General features: G+C 45.1%; 1 protein-coding gene across 4 annotated transcripts in view; it reads left to right on the top strand.

Moving 5' to 3' along the window:
- ODF2 (outer dense fiber of sperm tails 2) overlaps window positions 1-16,858 on the top strand; it is a 417,376-nt gene extending 400,518 nt beyond the window's left edge. For all 4 annotated transcript variants that reach the window (XM_086924894.1, XM_086924895.1, XM_086924892.1 and 1 more), the window contains 3 exons: window positions 317-421; window positions 10,028-10,186; window positions 16,754-16,858. In XM_086924894.1, the coding sequence (XP_086781020.1) occupies window positions 317-421; window positions 10,028-10,186; window positions 16,754-16,858 (369 nt within the window). The remainder of the gene's footprint in view (window positions 1-316; window positions 422-10,027; window positions 10,187-16,753) is intronic.
- The last annotated feature ends 477 nt before the right edge of the window (window positions 16,859-17,335 follow it).

Raw genomic sequence — 17,335 nt, 5'->3', positions numbered from 1 at the left:
CCCTGGATCATCTTTCCTCCCATCAACATGTATATGCACTTTCTAACAACTGTCCAGCCTGTTTCTGTCCTCTGGAAATCCAGTTCTCTGTCTGCAATCCCATTTTTTGTGACACCTGATGTTTTGCCCCTTCACCATCCACCTCTCTTCCTGCAAATTTCTCTACAATTATGCTCCTGGCCTTTCTAGTCTTAATGTCTTTCTTTCTCCTGGACTCTCACTACTCTTTACATAATGTCTCCTCTCCCTGCGCATACCTGTCCTGCTGCCCTTTTCTCCTATTTGTTGACCAATGTATCTGATTCTTTGTTCCCAGGTGCAAAAGACCAGAATGGAAGCTGATGAGATTTGCCAGAAACTCGAGGAATGTGACAAAGAGAACAAACAGGCGAAGGAGGGCATGAACCGGGAGGTTGAGGCGGTAAGGACTCTTGCTAATTTCTAGAGAGTGGGTAGTTGGCACTTTTAGAGTGGGTGCCGTGAAAACACTGGGGCGGTGTTCATCTTAATTCGGATATGGCTTTGGGAATGCCTGCAAGCTCACCCATTACCTCTGTTTCCACAGCTCTGACCTTGCATGGTCTCCAGCTTTGGCCTGTGGTGTCCCACCACTGACTAATATTAATGTTTTGTTTGATTTGATTATTTTGCCATTTAGTACCTTGCACAGATGTTCATGCATAAATATGATGAAAGGATTTATATGTAATATTTTTAGATGACTATATGTGAGAGTATTTAAACAACAATGGAGGAGTACCCCCTAGATGCAAAGTATACAGTATAGGGATTTCCTCTGTATCTAAAGCATAAGGCTTAGGTTAGTAATAAGTGTCCCAACCTTGAACCGGACAAAAATGTCTTTTTTGAGAAGGACAAAATGTCTTTTTTGAGAAGACCCCTCACTCACCAACCTATTTGTTGACATGCTTCATCATCGGGGTCCCACCCCATAAGCCGAATGCCTATGGGGTGTGCTGCGACACCTGATTACAGTGGAGCGGGTTCTTTGTTTTTTTTATATGTGAGAAATAATAATTGTGAAAGGTGTATTAAAAAGGGGCAAAACTGCTCACTTCAAAGACTTTATTCCTGAGTGATTTGTCCCTGTTAAAAAGAGAGTGTGGCACCCGTGCCTATTTAGGAAGGCGATGGTGTCTCAAAACGTGTGATAATTATAAAAATAGCGTAGTGTGCTATGTGTAGTATTTTAAAAATTTTAGGTCTACATGTTTCAACCATTAAAAAGGATTCTATTGGTTTTCTTCAGGACCGTGTTTTTTGAACGGGGTGGTCCGCACACGCTAAGGCGCGTCCAGCCCACGTCCAATTTAAAGACCACAAATTGTGGTCTAGTGAAAAAAGTGGTGTTTTATCCTGAATCAGGAAAAACACGTGAAGCGTTAAATTATTGCTTCATGGGCAGCGGGAGTCCCAAGACGGCAAGTGTCCGTCACTTGCGGCTTCTGCTCGTCTTGTTTATAACCTACTTGGTTTCCTCTCACTACTGCCCCGTGGATAGTAGTGAGAGGAAACCAAGTACAACGCTTCACGTGTTTTTCCTGATTCAGGATAAAACACCACTTTTTTCACTAGACCACAATTTGTGGTCTTTAAATTGGACGTGGGCTGGACGCGCCTTAGCGTGTGCGGACCACCCCGTTCAAAAAACACGGTCCTGAAGAAAACCAATAGAATCCTTTTTAATGGTTGAAACATGTAGACCTAAAATTTTTAAAATACTACACATAGCACACTACGCTATTTTTATAATTATTACACGTTTTGAGACACCATCGCCTTCCTAAATAGGCACGGGTGCCACACTCTCTTTTTAACAGGGACAAATCACTCAGGAATAAAGTCTTTGAAGTGAGCAGTTTTGCCCCTTTTTAATACACCTTTCACAATTATTATTTCTCACATATAAAAAAAACAAAGAACCCGCTCCACTGTAATCAGGTGTCGCAGCACACCCCATAGGCATTCGGCTTATGGGGTGGGACCCCGATGATGAAGCATGTCACCAACTAGGTTGGTGAGTGAGGGGTCTTCTCAAAAAAGACATTTTTGTCCTTCTCAAAAAAGACATTTTTGTCCGGTTCAAGGTTGGGACACTTATTACTAACCTAAGCCTTATGCTTTAGATACAGAGGAAATCCCTATACTGTATACTTTGCATCTAGGGGGTACTCCTCCATTGTTGTTTAAACCTTTACCAGGGGACCAGGAGTTCCCACCACACATAGCTTGTGTAACTTCCCTTACTCTCTCCTTTGATTTTCATATATGTGAGAGTACGCTGTTTGACCAATGCTCCTGGGATCAAGCCTTTGGCACATTCTTACAGGGTCTGGCCTGTGACCCCTTCTCCTGGGGGCGATCTGCCTAACCCGCCCTTTGCCTACTCATGGGATTCTACTGAATTCCAAGAGAAGTGACCTTGGAGGCTTTGTAAAGAGCCTTTGCTACCTTTTGAAACAAGGCTGTAGTTTTAGAAGCTTGTAGAGAAGCATTCATGTAAGAAATTCAGGTTCTGTAGTAGGGGATCTCTGTGTATAGTCATAATCTAGTGAATAGTCCCGCCCATGTGCTGGGACCCCGGAGCAATCAAAAATAATTCTCATAAGCTGTCTTTTTGTGCAGTTCTGCATAGACACTTAGGAGAGAAGTTCAGTTCTTTTTTTCCGGCTCCTGCTAGCAGGACCCTGGGCATTGAGCTCTCCCTTTTTAGGGTTTATTTAAATTTTTTGCACTTTTAAAGTGTTAGAGTGTGTTCACTCTACGTGTTTTTGTGCCTTCTGTTATTACTGGGGTTGTTCTAGTAATTCTGAGCCCTCATTTATCAAATATGCCTGCCTTATTTGATAAATGCCCTGAGTGCTCAAGGAAGAAGGCCAAGTCCGATCCACACGAGGTGTGTATCCTGTGTTTCCCTTCTGCACATGTTCCTGAGGAGTGGATATCTGCCAAACTTTCTCCTCCAGGACCCTGAAGGACAGACAGAAGATCAGGCTCCAAGGACTGAAGCAAAGGAAGCAGCAAGGTGGGTCTGGGCATGCTGGAACTACTTCATCTGCCCGTGCTGAGGCCTCTGGGGGGCTCCCCAGTGAAAAGAAGGCCAGAAAACGCCACCGGTCTCCGTCGACGTCGATAGCCTCGACGTCGGCGTCGAGAGGGATGACCACGGTCTGTTCCCCGTCTCCCCAGGGCTCTAGGTCAAAGCGGCGTCGACGTTCGACGTTGAGGGGACTGACGTCAAAAGCTCCGTCGGGGTCGACGTCGAGGACAGTGTCAGCGTCGTCGTCGAGCCATCGACGTCGAGAGAGACGGCGCCATCGCTCGCCGTCGAGGCGACACCTCCATTCGCCTTAGACGTCTACTCGGCGTTCGACGTTGAGGAAGTCGACGGCGTCGAAAAGATAATCGACGTCGCGAAAAAGGCGAAGAACTTCGACGTCAAGACGGCGATTGTCGACGTCGAGGAGAAGGACTTCGACGTCGAGACATAGATCATCGACGTCGAGACGCCGTTCGACGTCGAGAAGGCGTTCTTCAACGCCGAAGAGGCGTTCGGAGCCTAAGAGGAAGGCATCGTCCTCCAGGAGGTGTTCTGGCGCCAGAAGCTCCTCCAGATCATCGGGGGCACAACGGCGACGCCGCTCACCGACAGGGGACACGGCCTCTCGGTCTCCCCAGTCAGGTCAGGCGAGGAAGAAGAAGAGGGTAGAGTCTCTGGGCTCGGTGTACTCTGTGGTATACTCGCCACCCAAACCGAGGTCGCCCTCACCACCGCCTTGGTTACCGAAGGATCCGCTCCCTCGGATTCCGACGCCACCTCCACCGCCACCTCCTCATCATCATCCTCCGCCTCCTCCACCTCATGGGCTGCCTCCGACTCCGCCTCATGGGCTTCCACCTGCACCACAGAGGTCGGTCTCGCTGCTGCACTTCCCGACTCCGCCTACAGGGCTGCCTCTTCCGAGGATCCCGGCAGGCCGCCGCAACTTCCGCCGCAAAGACCTGCGGAACGCCCAAGACCTAGGAGGTCTCGATCTCGCTCCGGACGGAGAGGGAGATCAAGGAGTCAACGTCGTTCATCGACAAGATCTAGACGGCGCCACAGGAGGGACAGGTCTAGGTCCCGTACAGACTCGTCCAGCGCCAGGGACTACTCGCCGACCCTGTCAGAGTCCCCTCGGACGAGGGTGTCGCCTGTGGACGATATCATATCCTTTCAGGATGTGCTGCTGAGAGGGGCAAACAAGCTGGGCATCACGCTGACGGTGCCCCGCCTAAGACCTCAGTCATCTTTGAGGCGCTTCACAAAAAGCAATTGTCTCGGCCTCTGTTACCTTTAGTGCCGGGATTGGTGGAGCCCGCCATGGAACTGTTCCTCACTCCGGCGACTACCAAATCAGCCCCTCCCAGGCTACAAAAAAATACAGGGCTCCTCACTCGGACCCTGTATTTCTGAGGGTAGATCCTGCACCGGATTCAGTGATAGTGACGGCGGCGCGAAAACAACATGCCACCACCCCGTCATCTACAGGGTCTCCAGACAAGGAGAACTGCTGGATGGACTCGGCAGGCAGGAGCCGCTGGATGGACTCGGCAGGCAGGAAGGCCTGCGGGACGGCCGCCACCTCTATGAAGGCCACAAGTGCCTCGGAGTTGTTGGGGAGGTACGATCGAGCGCTCTGGGAGTCCCTCCAACAGTTCGCTGACCTCCTTCCCAAGGAGAAGGAGAAGGAGGATTTCATGGAAATCTTGAATGAGGGGCTGCTGGTCTCTAACCAACTGATCAGCGCAGCAGTTGATTCGTCACTCCTGGTAGCCCACGGGTACTGCCATGGGGTTAACCAGAGACGTCATGCCTGGCTGAGGCTTACATCATTGAAGCCGGAGGCTCAACAGTGGGTGGCCAACTTACCATTTTCGGGCGAGACCCTCTTTGGTAAGCACGCCGACGATGAGATGGCCCTGATGAAAGCTGAGGCTGAAACCATGACGGCTGTTGGGTTGGAGAAGCCCAAGGACCAGAAAAAGACCTACCGCCCGTTCCAGAAATGGTACGGGGCGCAGGGAAGAGGGCGAGGCCAGCAAACTGGACAGCAGCAACAGTAGCAGTTCCAGAGGAAGCCCTTCCAAAAACGTCAGAGGGGCCGGGGTGGACAACAATCGACCACCGCAACCAAAGGCCCAGCCGGGTCTAGGCCCTGAGCTGTTACTTCCCAGTCATCCGTTACCCACTCCGGTGGGGGGAAGCGTCCACTACCTTCTGGCAGAGTGGAGAAAAATTACTCAGGACAAGTGGGTGCTGAATATTGTTTGCAATGGATACAGTTTTCGGTTCATCAGTCCGCCTCCAGCAATTCCACCAGTTTGCTCGCAGTTTCAGCTGCGCGAGCTCCAAGCGGAGGCCGATACCCTGTTAAGAAAAAGGGCGATAGACCACGTCCCTCTGTCTCAAAGGGGAAGAGGTCTGTACTCAAGGTTCTTTCTGGTACGAAAGAACCGCTTTGGTGTGGGGATGGGCTTGCCATTCTATTCACTAGATTATGACTATACACAGAGATTCTCTACTACAGAAGGAGTAGTTTCTGTCCTGTAACTCCAGTTCTGTAGTAGAGGTATCTCTGTTATAGTCATAAGCGCCCGCCCTCCTCCCCGGTGGAGAGATATTCATGTAAGTAATGCTACAGGTCTGGCGTGTTACGCCTTTAAAAGGAACTGAAAGTGGATGAAATGCTGTGCATTCTGGGATACTGAGAGTTCTAGAAAGTTTCCTTAAAGGCACAGTATTCCTTTTTGAGCCACATAATGGCAGCCTATGGGGCTTGTCTGTCCACCCTGTCATGTGCTTATCTAGGTTCCTGATCGATACTGTGACCTTATGCCCCTATTCGGCTATAAAGCCCTTTTTATTCCCTATATTGGCATAACCGTTCAAGTACGATTTTCTGAAAAGTCATCTCTGGCCTCACACGAGCAAAGCCACAGAGCCACATTCCAGCATGACTCTCTGCTACTTCCTTTGCGACCAATTAGTGCAATGACAGAGCAGCAGTCACTATCTGATATTCCTAGATAACACTCCGAGTTCTTCAACAAGATAAAAACTTAGCAAACCTGGAAATCCCCGCTTGCTATGTTTTGATTAGTAATAGAACTCTAATGAGCAACTGATAGCTGCCACTTCCTAGTGACATCTTTAATTGACGTCTTATGTCCAGCAAACTTGCGTCAAACCCGGCACCTGTCAGGTATAAATATTACCAACGTTGCCTTAAGCAATGTGCGTTGCCTGTTGCTGATGCCAGCTGCCTGCATGACCAGTGTTGGTAAAAACTAGCACTCTGTCGCTGCAGCCTGCTATCCTGTGGTGGTGAAGCTACTGATTACCATTATCGCCGCTACAGCGCGAACTGTGGTTCAGTACGCTTGAGGAGCCGTGCAGCCGTCCTCTGCGAAGACATCCAGCCCAGCTGCCCGCGGACGCTGTCACCCCTCCTTCCTCCCGACGCGCTGAGAGAAGCCGCTGCCTTTCTCGTGCAGAGAAATCCAGTCCCGGCGCTTCCGGTTTACCCTCGCAGGTGACTGGGATATCGAGAGAGACCCCTGAAGGAGATACCAATCCTCCATCATTCTATTCAGAGGTATGGTGTTGACTAAACCCTTAGAAGAGAATTCTTGAAACAAACCTTGGCAAAACCAACTTAACTTAAGCTACTTACTTACTCCCCCTTTCCACGTGTTAGGCTTAGGTCAGGCACACCGGGGTAGGCTTAGTTAGAAGCACCAGTTGAGTATGTTAGCCTAATGTATATATGACTGTATATATGTTTTATTACTCTTAAACCATTGTATGGCTAAGAAACCATATCAATGCTTTTACAGTTCTATTTCGCAATTCTTATCCTACTGTACGTACTTTTTATAATAACAGTTATTGCAATTGTGGCAATACATTTCTCTTGTATGAGAAGAAAGACTGTTCAATAAATGTTAACCTTTATTGATACACGCCCGTCTCTCTATTCTCTACATACTGTGAAAGTAAACTGCACCAGACTGACTGAGTGAAATCTATGTCTATTGTTTCACACGACCCTAGAGATCGACTCTTGATCTGAGGAGCAAAGTTGTCATGTTGCACGGTTGTTGGAAAACTGAATCCCTTCTTGTCTGTGCCAGGGAAGCTGATCACTTCCTATGCAGAGAAGAAAGTTTCCAGTGACCTCTGAGCTAGTTGGTAACACAACCCAATTAAGTTTAGCATAGTCAGTGGAGGCCTGGAATATCCGCAGTTCCACGTCGATACTACTGTTTATGTTATTCCAATGCGCAGGGCCTAGTGGGAAACTAGGAACTACACTACAACCCCTTCCTCTCTATCATTCCAGAGGCTTTCTTGGTAAAAGGGGAAGTTTTTTCGGTGTAAGAAACTTGGCAGGCTGTGCTGATGTTAAATCTGGTGGAATATCTAGTTGAAGTACTGGACAGTGTAGCCTTGGCTGCATTATCTGTCTTTAAATTCTCTCTTAAGTGTCTATGCAGGACTGCGCAGAAGACAGCTTAAGAGATTATTTTTGATTGCTCCGGGGTCCCCGCACATGAGCGGGACTATTCACTAGATTATGACTATAACAGAGATACCCCTACTACAGAACGGGAGTTACAGGTAAGAAACTACTCCTTTTTTGCATACTTCCTCCCTCGGTCCCTTGTGTTTATTTTCTCCCAAATGAGTTTTTTTCCTCATGCCATGTGAGTTCAGATTCTAGTCGGTCGTTTATAGCAAGATGCTCAGGGGCCATCTTAATCCTGGGTCTCGTCACTGTTTGCATTCATGTCTTTGTAGGATGGTGAGATGCATTCCCTTTATGTACTCCATCAGGCTGACTTTGAGATGTAGAGCGGCAGAATTAACTTTTGCCATATTTTTCCATTGGTTCTTGTTGTCCTATTACTCGAGGTGATTAATAGGAAATTCTGGATCTCCTTTAAACCCTTCACGCCCTTATCTGACCGTCTTAAATCAGGTATTGCAGAGTTCTTTGTGGCATGTGATCACATATTGCTGCTGATAATGGTCCCAGCTTAGGTTTTCCAACGGATTGGGAGCATGTCCTTGTGAGTGACACAGCCTGACACACAAGCAAACAGCTCTTTTTGGCTTATTCATCATTAGATCGAGCTTTGTATTCGCAAAGATGATTGTCTCTCTAGGGAATGTCATGAACCTTTCAATATCATGATTTAAGCGTTTTGTTCATGAGCTTGTTAGATCTAGCTTTGTTTCCACTTCTCTAGACATGAACCTGTCTGATGTGCCTGTATTGGGATTCTTTGTGGTCCGGCTGTGTGAGATTGTTCGGTGTGAGTCCGTATGGCCGGGCTGCTCTTTGAGTCTGACTCTGTAATCGATCCTTATTGATGTTCTCAGAGTTGAGCCCTTTATGACCTACAGTATCGCAGATTATTTGGGCCTTCATCTGCGTGAGGTCTGTATATAGCCATATGATTTGGGTTTATGATCTATGTGTAGCTGCAGTTCTCTTAGGCGTGAGTACGTATGATCTGCATGTAACTGCGGTACTTCAGGCATGAGTATGTATGACCTGTGTAGCTGCAGAGATCTTTAGGTGCGTGTATGTATGATCTGCAGTTCTTTAAGCGTGAGTAAATATGATCTGCATGTAGAATGTGTGATGTATGTAGCTTCAGTTCCTCAAGGCGAGTATGTATGATCTGCGTTTCTTCAGGCATGAGTATGTATCATCTATGTGTAGCTGCAGTTCTCTTTGGCGTGAGTACGTATGATCTATGTGTAGCTGCAATTCTTCAGGTGCAAGTATGTATGATCTGCATCTAGCAGCAGTTCTTCAGGCGTGAGTAAGTATGATCTACGTGTAGCTGAAGATCTTCAGACACAAGTATGTATGATCTGTGTGTAGCTTCAGCACCTCAGGTGCGAGTATATATTATCTGCGTGTAGCGGCTGTTCCCCAGAGGTGAGTAAGTATGATCTACATGTAGCTGCAGTTCTTCAGTCAAGCATATGCATTATCTGTGTGTAGCTTCAGTACCTCAGGTGCCTCTTTGAGCAGCCGATTAGAAAAATACTGGAGGTTGCTTAAGACTAAAGTCCTGTCTTTGCATGTAGATCATCTGTGACTCTGTAGATTTAAAAAAAATAGATAGAAGCCCTTTGTATGGAAGTGATTAAGCAGTCAACGGTTTTTGTGGTACGCCTTAACGTTTTCTGGCTCTCTTGGAGTGTAGGTTAGTAGTACCAAACGACAGCTGTAGAGTTTGTGATGTCTTGGGGCACGTCACTCACATACCCTGGATGTGCTTAGAGGCACATCACATTGAAACATGTCTGTAGGCTTCAACTGCGGTACATAACTGTATCACAGCTGCTTCCAGGTGGGCTTGGCTACCATTTCCCAGTGGTTACTGAATGTTCTTTCCACTGCTGGTACTGGTGTCTTTAATATATATTCACCTATAGGAAAGTCCTTGACACATTTTAGCGTATGTTGGATTTCAGTGCCAACAGGTGCACAAATCCTCTGCCAACCTGATGTGTCCGGCAATTTCTCCTAGTTGAAGTATTTGCTGCGAGTCTCCACCATTTGAGGAATCTTCACTTTGATATTTTCTCACTGGTGCTCTGAAGTAGTCTTGTGTACTTTAGGATAAACTGTCAGTATCCTTCCTGCAAAACGTTCTATGAAGTATTCGCTAGCAAACACTAGTTTAAGGGAACCTCTTAGTTTGAGAATAGACTTTGCAGGGAAGCAAAGGTGCAAGTTGGAAGATGCCTGAAGTCAAGGGCTTTGCTAGAGGCCAAGGGTAGGTCCACCAATGATTGTTGGTTTGGGCTGTCTAGAATTGTGTGGGCCTCTGTATGGAACCATACAAGTGAACTTTTTGGGTGCAGTGTGTTAAATCTCGTGCTTTGGCAATGGTTGGGTGGTAACCAGACACTGCTAAATGCACTCTGTCTCTTTAACAGTTACGTCGCAAGTTCAAGAACCGAATTGATGAACTGGAGCAGCTTCCGGAGATGCTTAAGTCCACCGAGTGCAAGCTTCAAGAGTGCCAGGAGCAGCTGATGTGCTACGAAAAGAAGAACAACGAGCTCTCCTGTATGATTTCTGATCTGCGGATGCGGGTAAGAAATTGGAAGAACGCAGGCTCCACCACAAAGCTTTGCGAACCCCCAGAGAGGCGCAGTATGTGCGATAAAGGCTGTGAGGGAAGGTCACACCGCTGCTGAACACCAGGAGCTCGGTCATCGCTCCACAGATCCTGTCCTGCTATCGCCGGCTCAAACAGCTCAGTGCATCTTGTGTTGGATTACATTAAACAACACTCATTGCAGAAATAAACTCTCTTGCTGTTTTGTTTGTTCTATAAACATTTCTCTGCTATGCTTATTGCTGCTTACAGTGGATCACAAAGGTAGGTGCTCCGGATGACTGGTGAAGTAAGTGGATCTCAGTTGATCACTCCTCTTTCCATGAGTGGACTGGAGGCTGCATTAGTTAGGTGCACTGATACGTCTGCGCACATACGGTTCACTCGTGTATCTTTGTGACCTTGCATAACTAGGGATAGCAGTTTGTGTGCTTGCCGATCACTGACCTACCTATCTGTCTGGGTGCTGGTTATTGGTGTATCCGCAATCACTGCATCTTTGGGATAGTACATTATTGGACACCAGTATATTTGTGCAAATAGTGGATACTGATGTTTCAGTGAGTTTGCTCTTCACTGGCATTTGTGTTAATGTTTGCAAATGCTTGTCCCAGACATATCTGTGCAACTGCTGGGCCTGGATGTACCTGTACGATGGCTGGACACAAACCTAAGGACCACTGCTTAGCACAAGTGTATCTGCCCTGCTGCTGGGCATGAGCAAATCTTAGTAACTGTGATTTATCACATCTCTATTTTGGGAATGTCAGTGGGCTAAAGAAATCCAAGGAGCACAGTCGGTACATTGGTGGACCAAAGAGAGGACAAGTATACATAGACAGAAACTTGGAGGGCCAGAAGTATATGCAGTTGAGCCCACAGGTGAGCAGAGGGGTTTGCGGCATGACTCTGAGAAGGAGGGCAGGGGGTGTATGATGCTGGGTCCTAGGATGGGGACGAGGCACTGTCTATGCTAGTGTTGCCCCTGTGGTTGTGATGGCACAAGGTGGTATCTATGCTTCTGACCCCATATGCCATTGTATGTGAGTTGTGACAGCACAAGGTGAGGTCTATGTTTACAATGGGATGGCATGTTGTCATGTTTCCGTCTTACACTGTGTGGTGTCTGTTTAGAAAAGCAGAGGGCAGTATTTTATTTATGCTCACATCTTGGTGTATGTGTTCACATTGGTGTGTGCACATGTGCGTCTATAACTACATTTGTGGTGCCTCTGCCTCAGTGAAGGGCAGGTGGCCAGGAAACCCCTAAACACTTTCTCTTGGGCTTTTGCTCCAAACTGACAATGGAGATTGAGGTAGGAGCAGCATACACAAATTCTTGACAAGAAAAACTGAATAGTAAAAAAGAAAAGTCCTCCAAGACATTACATAGGTCAATAAGTCAGAGGATGCTGAGGATCGGAAGAGAAGAATCTGGAGGATTTCCACTCCGTGAATGACAAATACAGGAAAGCAGTGTCTCCTGGAGCCAGTAATCAGCAAAAATCCAAATTGCGACACACCGCAAAGTTATCCACCCAACCTGTTTATAGTCTACAAGACTTGACCCCCAAAAGAGAACACAGGAAGTGGGGTTAGGATCTATAGGATGTACCCCCTAACAAGGAATTACTAGAGTGGACTATTGGAAGGTTCTAGAATCTTTTAGCATCTGCCAGAACGCCAAGATTTTAAAAGGCAGCTACTGCGCATCTGCGGAAGAAACGGACTGCAGCAAAATGTGTCCGTAAGAAAAGTCCACTCTACTGCAATGTAAGCTCACCTGAGATTTAGACACCAACACAACCAAATCTGTTGCTGCACAGAGAAGAGTGCAAACATGACAGGGTTGATTAGCCGTTTCAGAGCCTCAGCCCAACACAACAAAGTGAGTTCTTCCTTGTGTAGGGTCTTGGGGAGCAGACTTTGTGTGTTAATACTTTGCACCCACAAAACTCCAAGAAAGCCTAGCTTCTGAGGATGTTTGGAAATACATCTTTTGACCAGAAGTAGGGCTTGAACAGATATTGCAGGTTCCCAAGACCTATTAGAAGGCAGATTTCCTTCCCAATCAATAAAATACAAGGGTTTCAATCAACAGAATTGTGAATATTTCCTTTACTGTGGACTCTTCCTGATCATTCCCAAAAGTAGATGACAGGAGTATACTTCTCTTTATGAGAGAGGAATTAACCCATATCTCGTGACTGGGGGTGAATGTTTGATTTGCTCTGCATTCCGTCCATCATTGTGTGTCTTTTGCTCTTTTGGCCTAAGTGTGCCAGGTATTGCCAGCCATGAGTCCCGGGCTCACTGTGCCACTGGATTCAAGCTAACCTGGCCGATGAGGGGTGATACCCCAAAACCGGTCCCAGGATGCTTGTTTCTGGTCTAGGGAGGACCAGGCTTGGCAGTTCGGGCTGGACTGTTCCCATGAGGAGATGAGTCAAGTCTGATTTGCATACAGCTGGGTCTAAACTGAGGTGGCATGGTGAGCAAAAGAACAATGGATTTAACCCAGATCTGTTGACTGGGGGAGGGTGAATGTTTGATTTGTTCCACATTCTGTCCATCATTTGTGTGTCTATTAGTTTTAGATGTAAACAAGAAAAGTAGGGTGAATCTTCCTTAATGGACAACCACTGGGCCTGAAATCTATGGAATTTCTAAGTGACCTAAATATCTAGTCCCAGTCTTGATCTTTTAAGAATATTAGGAAGATTGGAAGAAGAAAGCAAACTATCTCCAGTTTTGTAAGTAGGTGCTGATCTGTGTTTATTGACCTGCTTACTCTTGAGTTCTTTTAAATTAGATCTTAAACTTTTCTTGAACTTTTCTAGTTGTAGAATTGCTTGGACTGCTTTTACAGAGTCCTCCATTGGAAGATTAATGAGAGTAATTTGATGATGATATCCAAAGTAGCAAGGAATGGGCTGAATACCGTAGAAGAATTTATATATGCATGTTCCCCAGTTAGAAGTTACTCCTTCCAGTTAGACTGACTTGCATTTACAAAGCATCTCAAATAGGTTTTCAAAGTTTGGTTAATCTCTCAGTCTACACACGTCTCTGGATGAAACCCAGATAATAATATAAGGATTCCTGACTCTTTAAACATGCCCCCCATAACTTGGAGACATATTGTGTTCCTCTACCCAAGATTATTTTGCAAATCATCAGGAGGAATTTTAGCAAATGGAGGCAAATGAGCCAACTTTGTAAAAAAAAGTCTGTTATTGTCATGATACGTTACTTGCTTCTGAAGGTGATAGATTCATAATGTAATCCATAGAAATAATTTCCATTGATCAAGAAAGTGGTTCAGGATGTTGAAGAAATCTTGGGTGCTAACTTTGTTTTGAGCACAAACTTCACAAGTCAATATATTCCTTTAAATCTTTACAAATTGATGGCCACAAAAAATGTTGAGATAAAAGATTGTGAGACGTTTTGTATCATACGATGCTCTCATAAAGAACCATAACATAATTTTAAGACTTTCTTTTGTAAAAAAGAAAAATAATAATAATGATTTTTCCATCTTGATGAATGATTTTTTCTTTGTTTGCCAAGAATAGGATTGGAGATTTAAAGTTTTTTCATGAACTTGATCTAAAAATGATTCAGTAATGGAAAACAAAATGCTTCTTTTGAAAGAATCTTTTATTATAAGGGACATTGGCTCTCAGAATACTATAGGGAAAGACAGTCAGCTTAGTACCCAGAAGACACTGAAAACATTGTACTGCAGAGGAGTAAAATGCCCAGCTAGCCTGATGAGTGTTTCTGCATTTCTTGTGCTTCAGAACTTGTAATTTTCAATTATCATGGCACAGTGTTAAGAACCTAGTAACATTTTCAGGGAAGGAATTCTTGATCACCAGTAATCCTTTGTCGATGAGCGTGATTGGTATCTAAGTTATCAATTTTGCAGGAATAATAAGCAACAGGATCTTCCATCTTAAGAGTTGACTTGACTTGTTACTTCAACAATTCTGTCTGAAGCATCTGTTTTTAGAATATATGTTTTTAAAGGATTAGAGTTTTAACCGTTTTTTCTTATTATTTTTTAAAATCATAGATGCTTATAAAGTCCAATTGTATATATTTCTCTTCTTTATTAACATTTTAAGAGGTAAGACCCGGGCTGAATAGTTCTCATTTAACTTTAGTAATTTACTAGTCCTAATAAAATTTGGAATTGACTGTTCCTGTATGGTTTTTAACTTCTCTGATCCATATCTAATCCATCACCAGTTATTACGTTCCCTAGATATTCCATAGTTTTCTTGTCAATTACATTTTTCTCTGGTGTTGCTCATAGCAGACGAGTAATTTGACATGCATTTCATGCTTGTCTGGCTCGTTTGAAAGAAACTAGTATATCATTGAGAACAGTAGTCATGAAGGAGTACATCAGGGAGTGGTGTCCAGGACGGGTTGCAAAACAGCAAGGGCACTGCATAAGCCTTTTGCCAATACTTGACATGCATACTTCCTGAAATGTGTTTGAAAGGCAGTTTTCCACAAACTTCTTTGATACAGAGCAGATGATATGCTCCCCTTAAATCCGACTTAGTAAATATCTTCCCTGTGCTTCTAAATAGCCTCTAAGATATTAGAAATCAATGGTAAAGGATATCTATCCATTATGATTACCTGGATCAGGCCACGGAAATCAACACAAGGACAAAGGTCTGTTCTTTTTTTTTTGCTACAAAAAATGAGTACCACTCCTGGAAACTTTGAAGTTGTTAATAACCTATTCTTAACAGTGTTATCCAGATACTTGTGTGAGACCTAACTTTCTGATGGAAACATTGCAGGTAATCAATTGCACGGTCATGAGGTTTTGAACTTGAGTTGTTAAGTTGCTCAAAGCAGTTAATGATTCTTGCACCAGACCCATTGGAGTTATAAAAACTTGAGTGAGGGCTGTATACGTGCCCTAGTGCTTATCCCTCCTAACCAGATTGACATTAAAGACAGACGTACAAGTAGAAAGCAGAATTTGTAGACACTAAACACTCGGAAATTCCTTCAGGACCATAAACAGGTCAATAAGTCAGAAGATGCTGAGGATCAGAAGAGAAGAATCTAGAGCACCCCGACTCAAGGAGTGATGAATACAGGAACAGGGTCACCTGGAGCAAACCATCACTAACAATCCTAATTACAACGTACCAGAAAGTTGTCCAACCAACCTTTTTATAGTCTCCAAGACCCACCTTGAAAGAGATACAGGAAGTGGAAGATAGCAATACTGATAAGATTTGTTGGGTCTATCCCCAAAAAGGACTCTCTAGAGTGTACTTGCAGAAGTGTCAACTGCGAGAATACCAAGGTTTTCAAAGGCAACCCTCACAGATGCAGTGAAAAAGACTGCAACGAAGACCACGCTCTTCAATCAAAAGACTCCGTGCCTCAAACAAACCAAAAAACAACTGCAGCACAAGTGTGCCTGAGCATTTAGCATCAATCACTGAGGCAACAAAAAACCCATTGCAGGAGAGAGAACCACAACCATAACTGTGTTCAGCAGTTGGCACCTGACCCCAACACCACCTCTGTGTGGGCCCTCTGGGCATGGACTCTTCATGCCTTAAAAGTTGTTACTTTGAGATATCACAGGGTGTGGCCTATTCTATCTAAACTCGGTGAGGTATGTTTGAGGCATAGGGCAGTGCAAATATTTCTTTAATAGCCTAGGACAGTGGTCATGTTGGGTCTGTGTTCGCACATTTTGGTGTTTTATTTTTGTTTTATATTTTCACAGGGTGTGATCATGTCACTAAATGCACAGTCATGCCTGTTAGTAACAACATTGGGCAGGGCCAATGTTTCTGTAATGGCACATGGTCAGTCTGTCCTTTTGATTGCATAGAATAAGGCCTGTAAGGAACTGGGATCACAAATGGTGCTGCGTGTTCTTGCGATATATAATCGAGTGGCCCCTCCTGTCCCTGTTCTCATATTGTGGTATTTGTGCTTGCAATAGCATCGATCAGTGGGTACGTGTCAGACTGCACGCAGTGGTGTCTGTAATAGTATATGGCGGTGCACTTGAGTCTGACAGCAAGAGTTGGTTGGGATAGTGTAGGGTCTCGTTGACTGCACATGGCATTGTCTGCGTTTACAGTAGCATAGGGCAGTGCATGTTTAGCACAGTATGGCATGTTTTTTGATAGGACTAAAAGGTGCTCTGTATTATGATCACACAGTGTGCCAGTGTTTGAGCTATCATAGAATGGTCCTTGCTGGTTTCTGTTAGCACAACATGCTTGTGGTTGCATATAACCGCTCCAACATGTTTCTGACGACACTGTGTTGTCTGCGCAGATAGTGTATGTATTATGTCTTTGATGGCACACAGTGTTGTCTTTGTTCACAGTTTAATACGGTGGTACCTGAATATGCTGGTGTTTGTGTTTGGGATAACAGATGCCTGCTTTGTATCTGAGATATTGCACAAGCTGGCCCTAATCTTCCTTCCTCCTTTACTATGGTTAATCTGTTATCCCATTCTTTTTTGTGATCATAGATGGAACAGCAAGGCGATAAAATGGAGAGTACACGGGAGAGATTCCAGTTTGCAGTGGAGGAGAACAAGCAGCTGAACCTGAAGTTGGAGGAGCTGGAGAGGTGAGGGGTCTCTTGCTCATTCTCTGTACCTTGAAAGGTCAGTGGTCCATGTCTAGTTCTGTTCTAACTAAAACGGTCTGTGGCCTGTTGCCTGTTCTGTCTGAAGGATACATTCAACCGCAGATACCTCATTTCTTTCTCAGGCCGGGATATGGCGTTGTGCGACTCTGCATCTAATGAATTCTACCCTGGAAGTAACAGACAGAGAACGCATAGAAATCAATTCCTGCACCCTGACTTCAGTGCTGTTCTTTCTATGCCTTCTTGCACAGCTAAAGCTTGCTCCCAACTTTTTTTTTCGTTGTTTGAGTTTTTTTCTCCAAATTCCTTTCTAGTGTGCAAAACCTACGTCCCCTCCTAAACCTACAGAGTTTAAGCCTTGTTGAACTGTCTCAAACAGATCTCTGTGACGGATCACCACAAGGTCATCCTCTGGTGTTTGGGTTAGGCGCTCAACTCCAAGCCCTGCAAGCAGTGTTCC

The sequence above is a fragment of the Lissotriton vulgaris genome, chromosome 5 (genome assembly GCF_964263255.1).
Source record: "Lissotriton vulgaris chromosome 5, aLisVul1.2, whole genome shotgun sequence".
Classification (NCBI taxonomy): domain Eukaryota; kingdom Metazoa; phylum Chordata; class Amphibia; order Caudata; family Salamandridae; genus Lissotriton; species Lissotriton vulgaris.
This window is presented reverse-complemented; position numbering and strand designations above follow the sequence as displayed.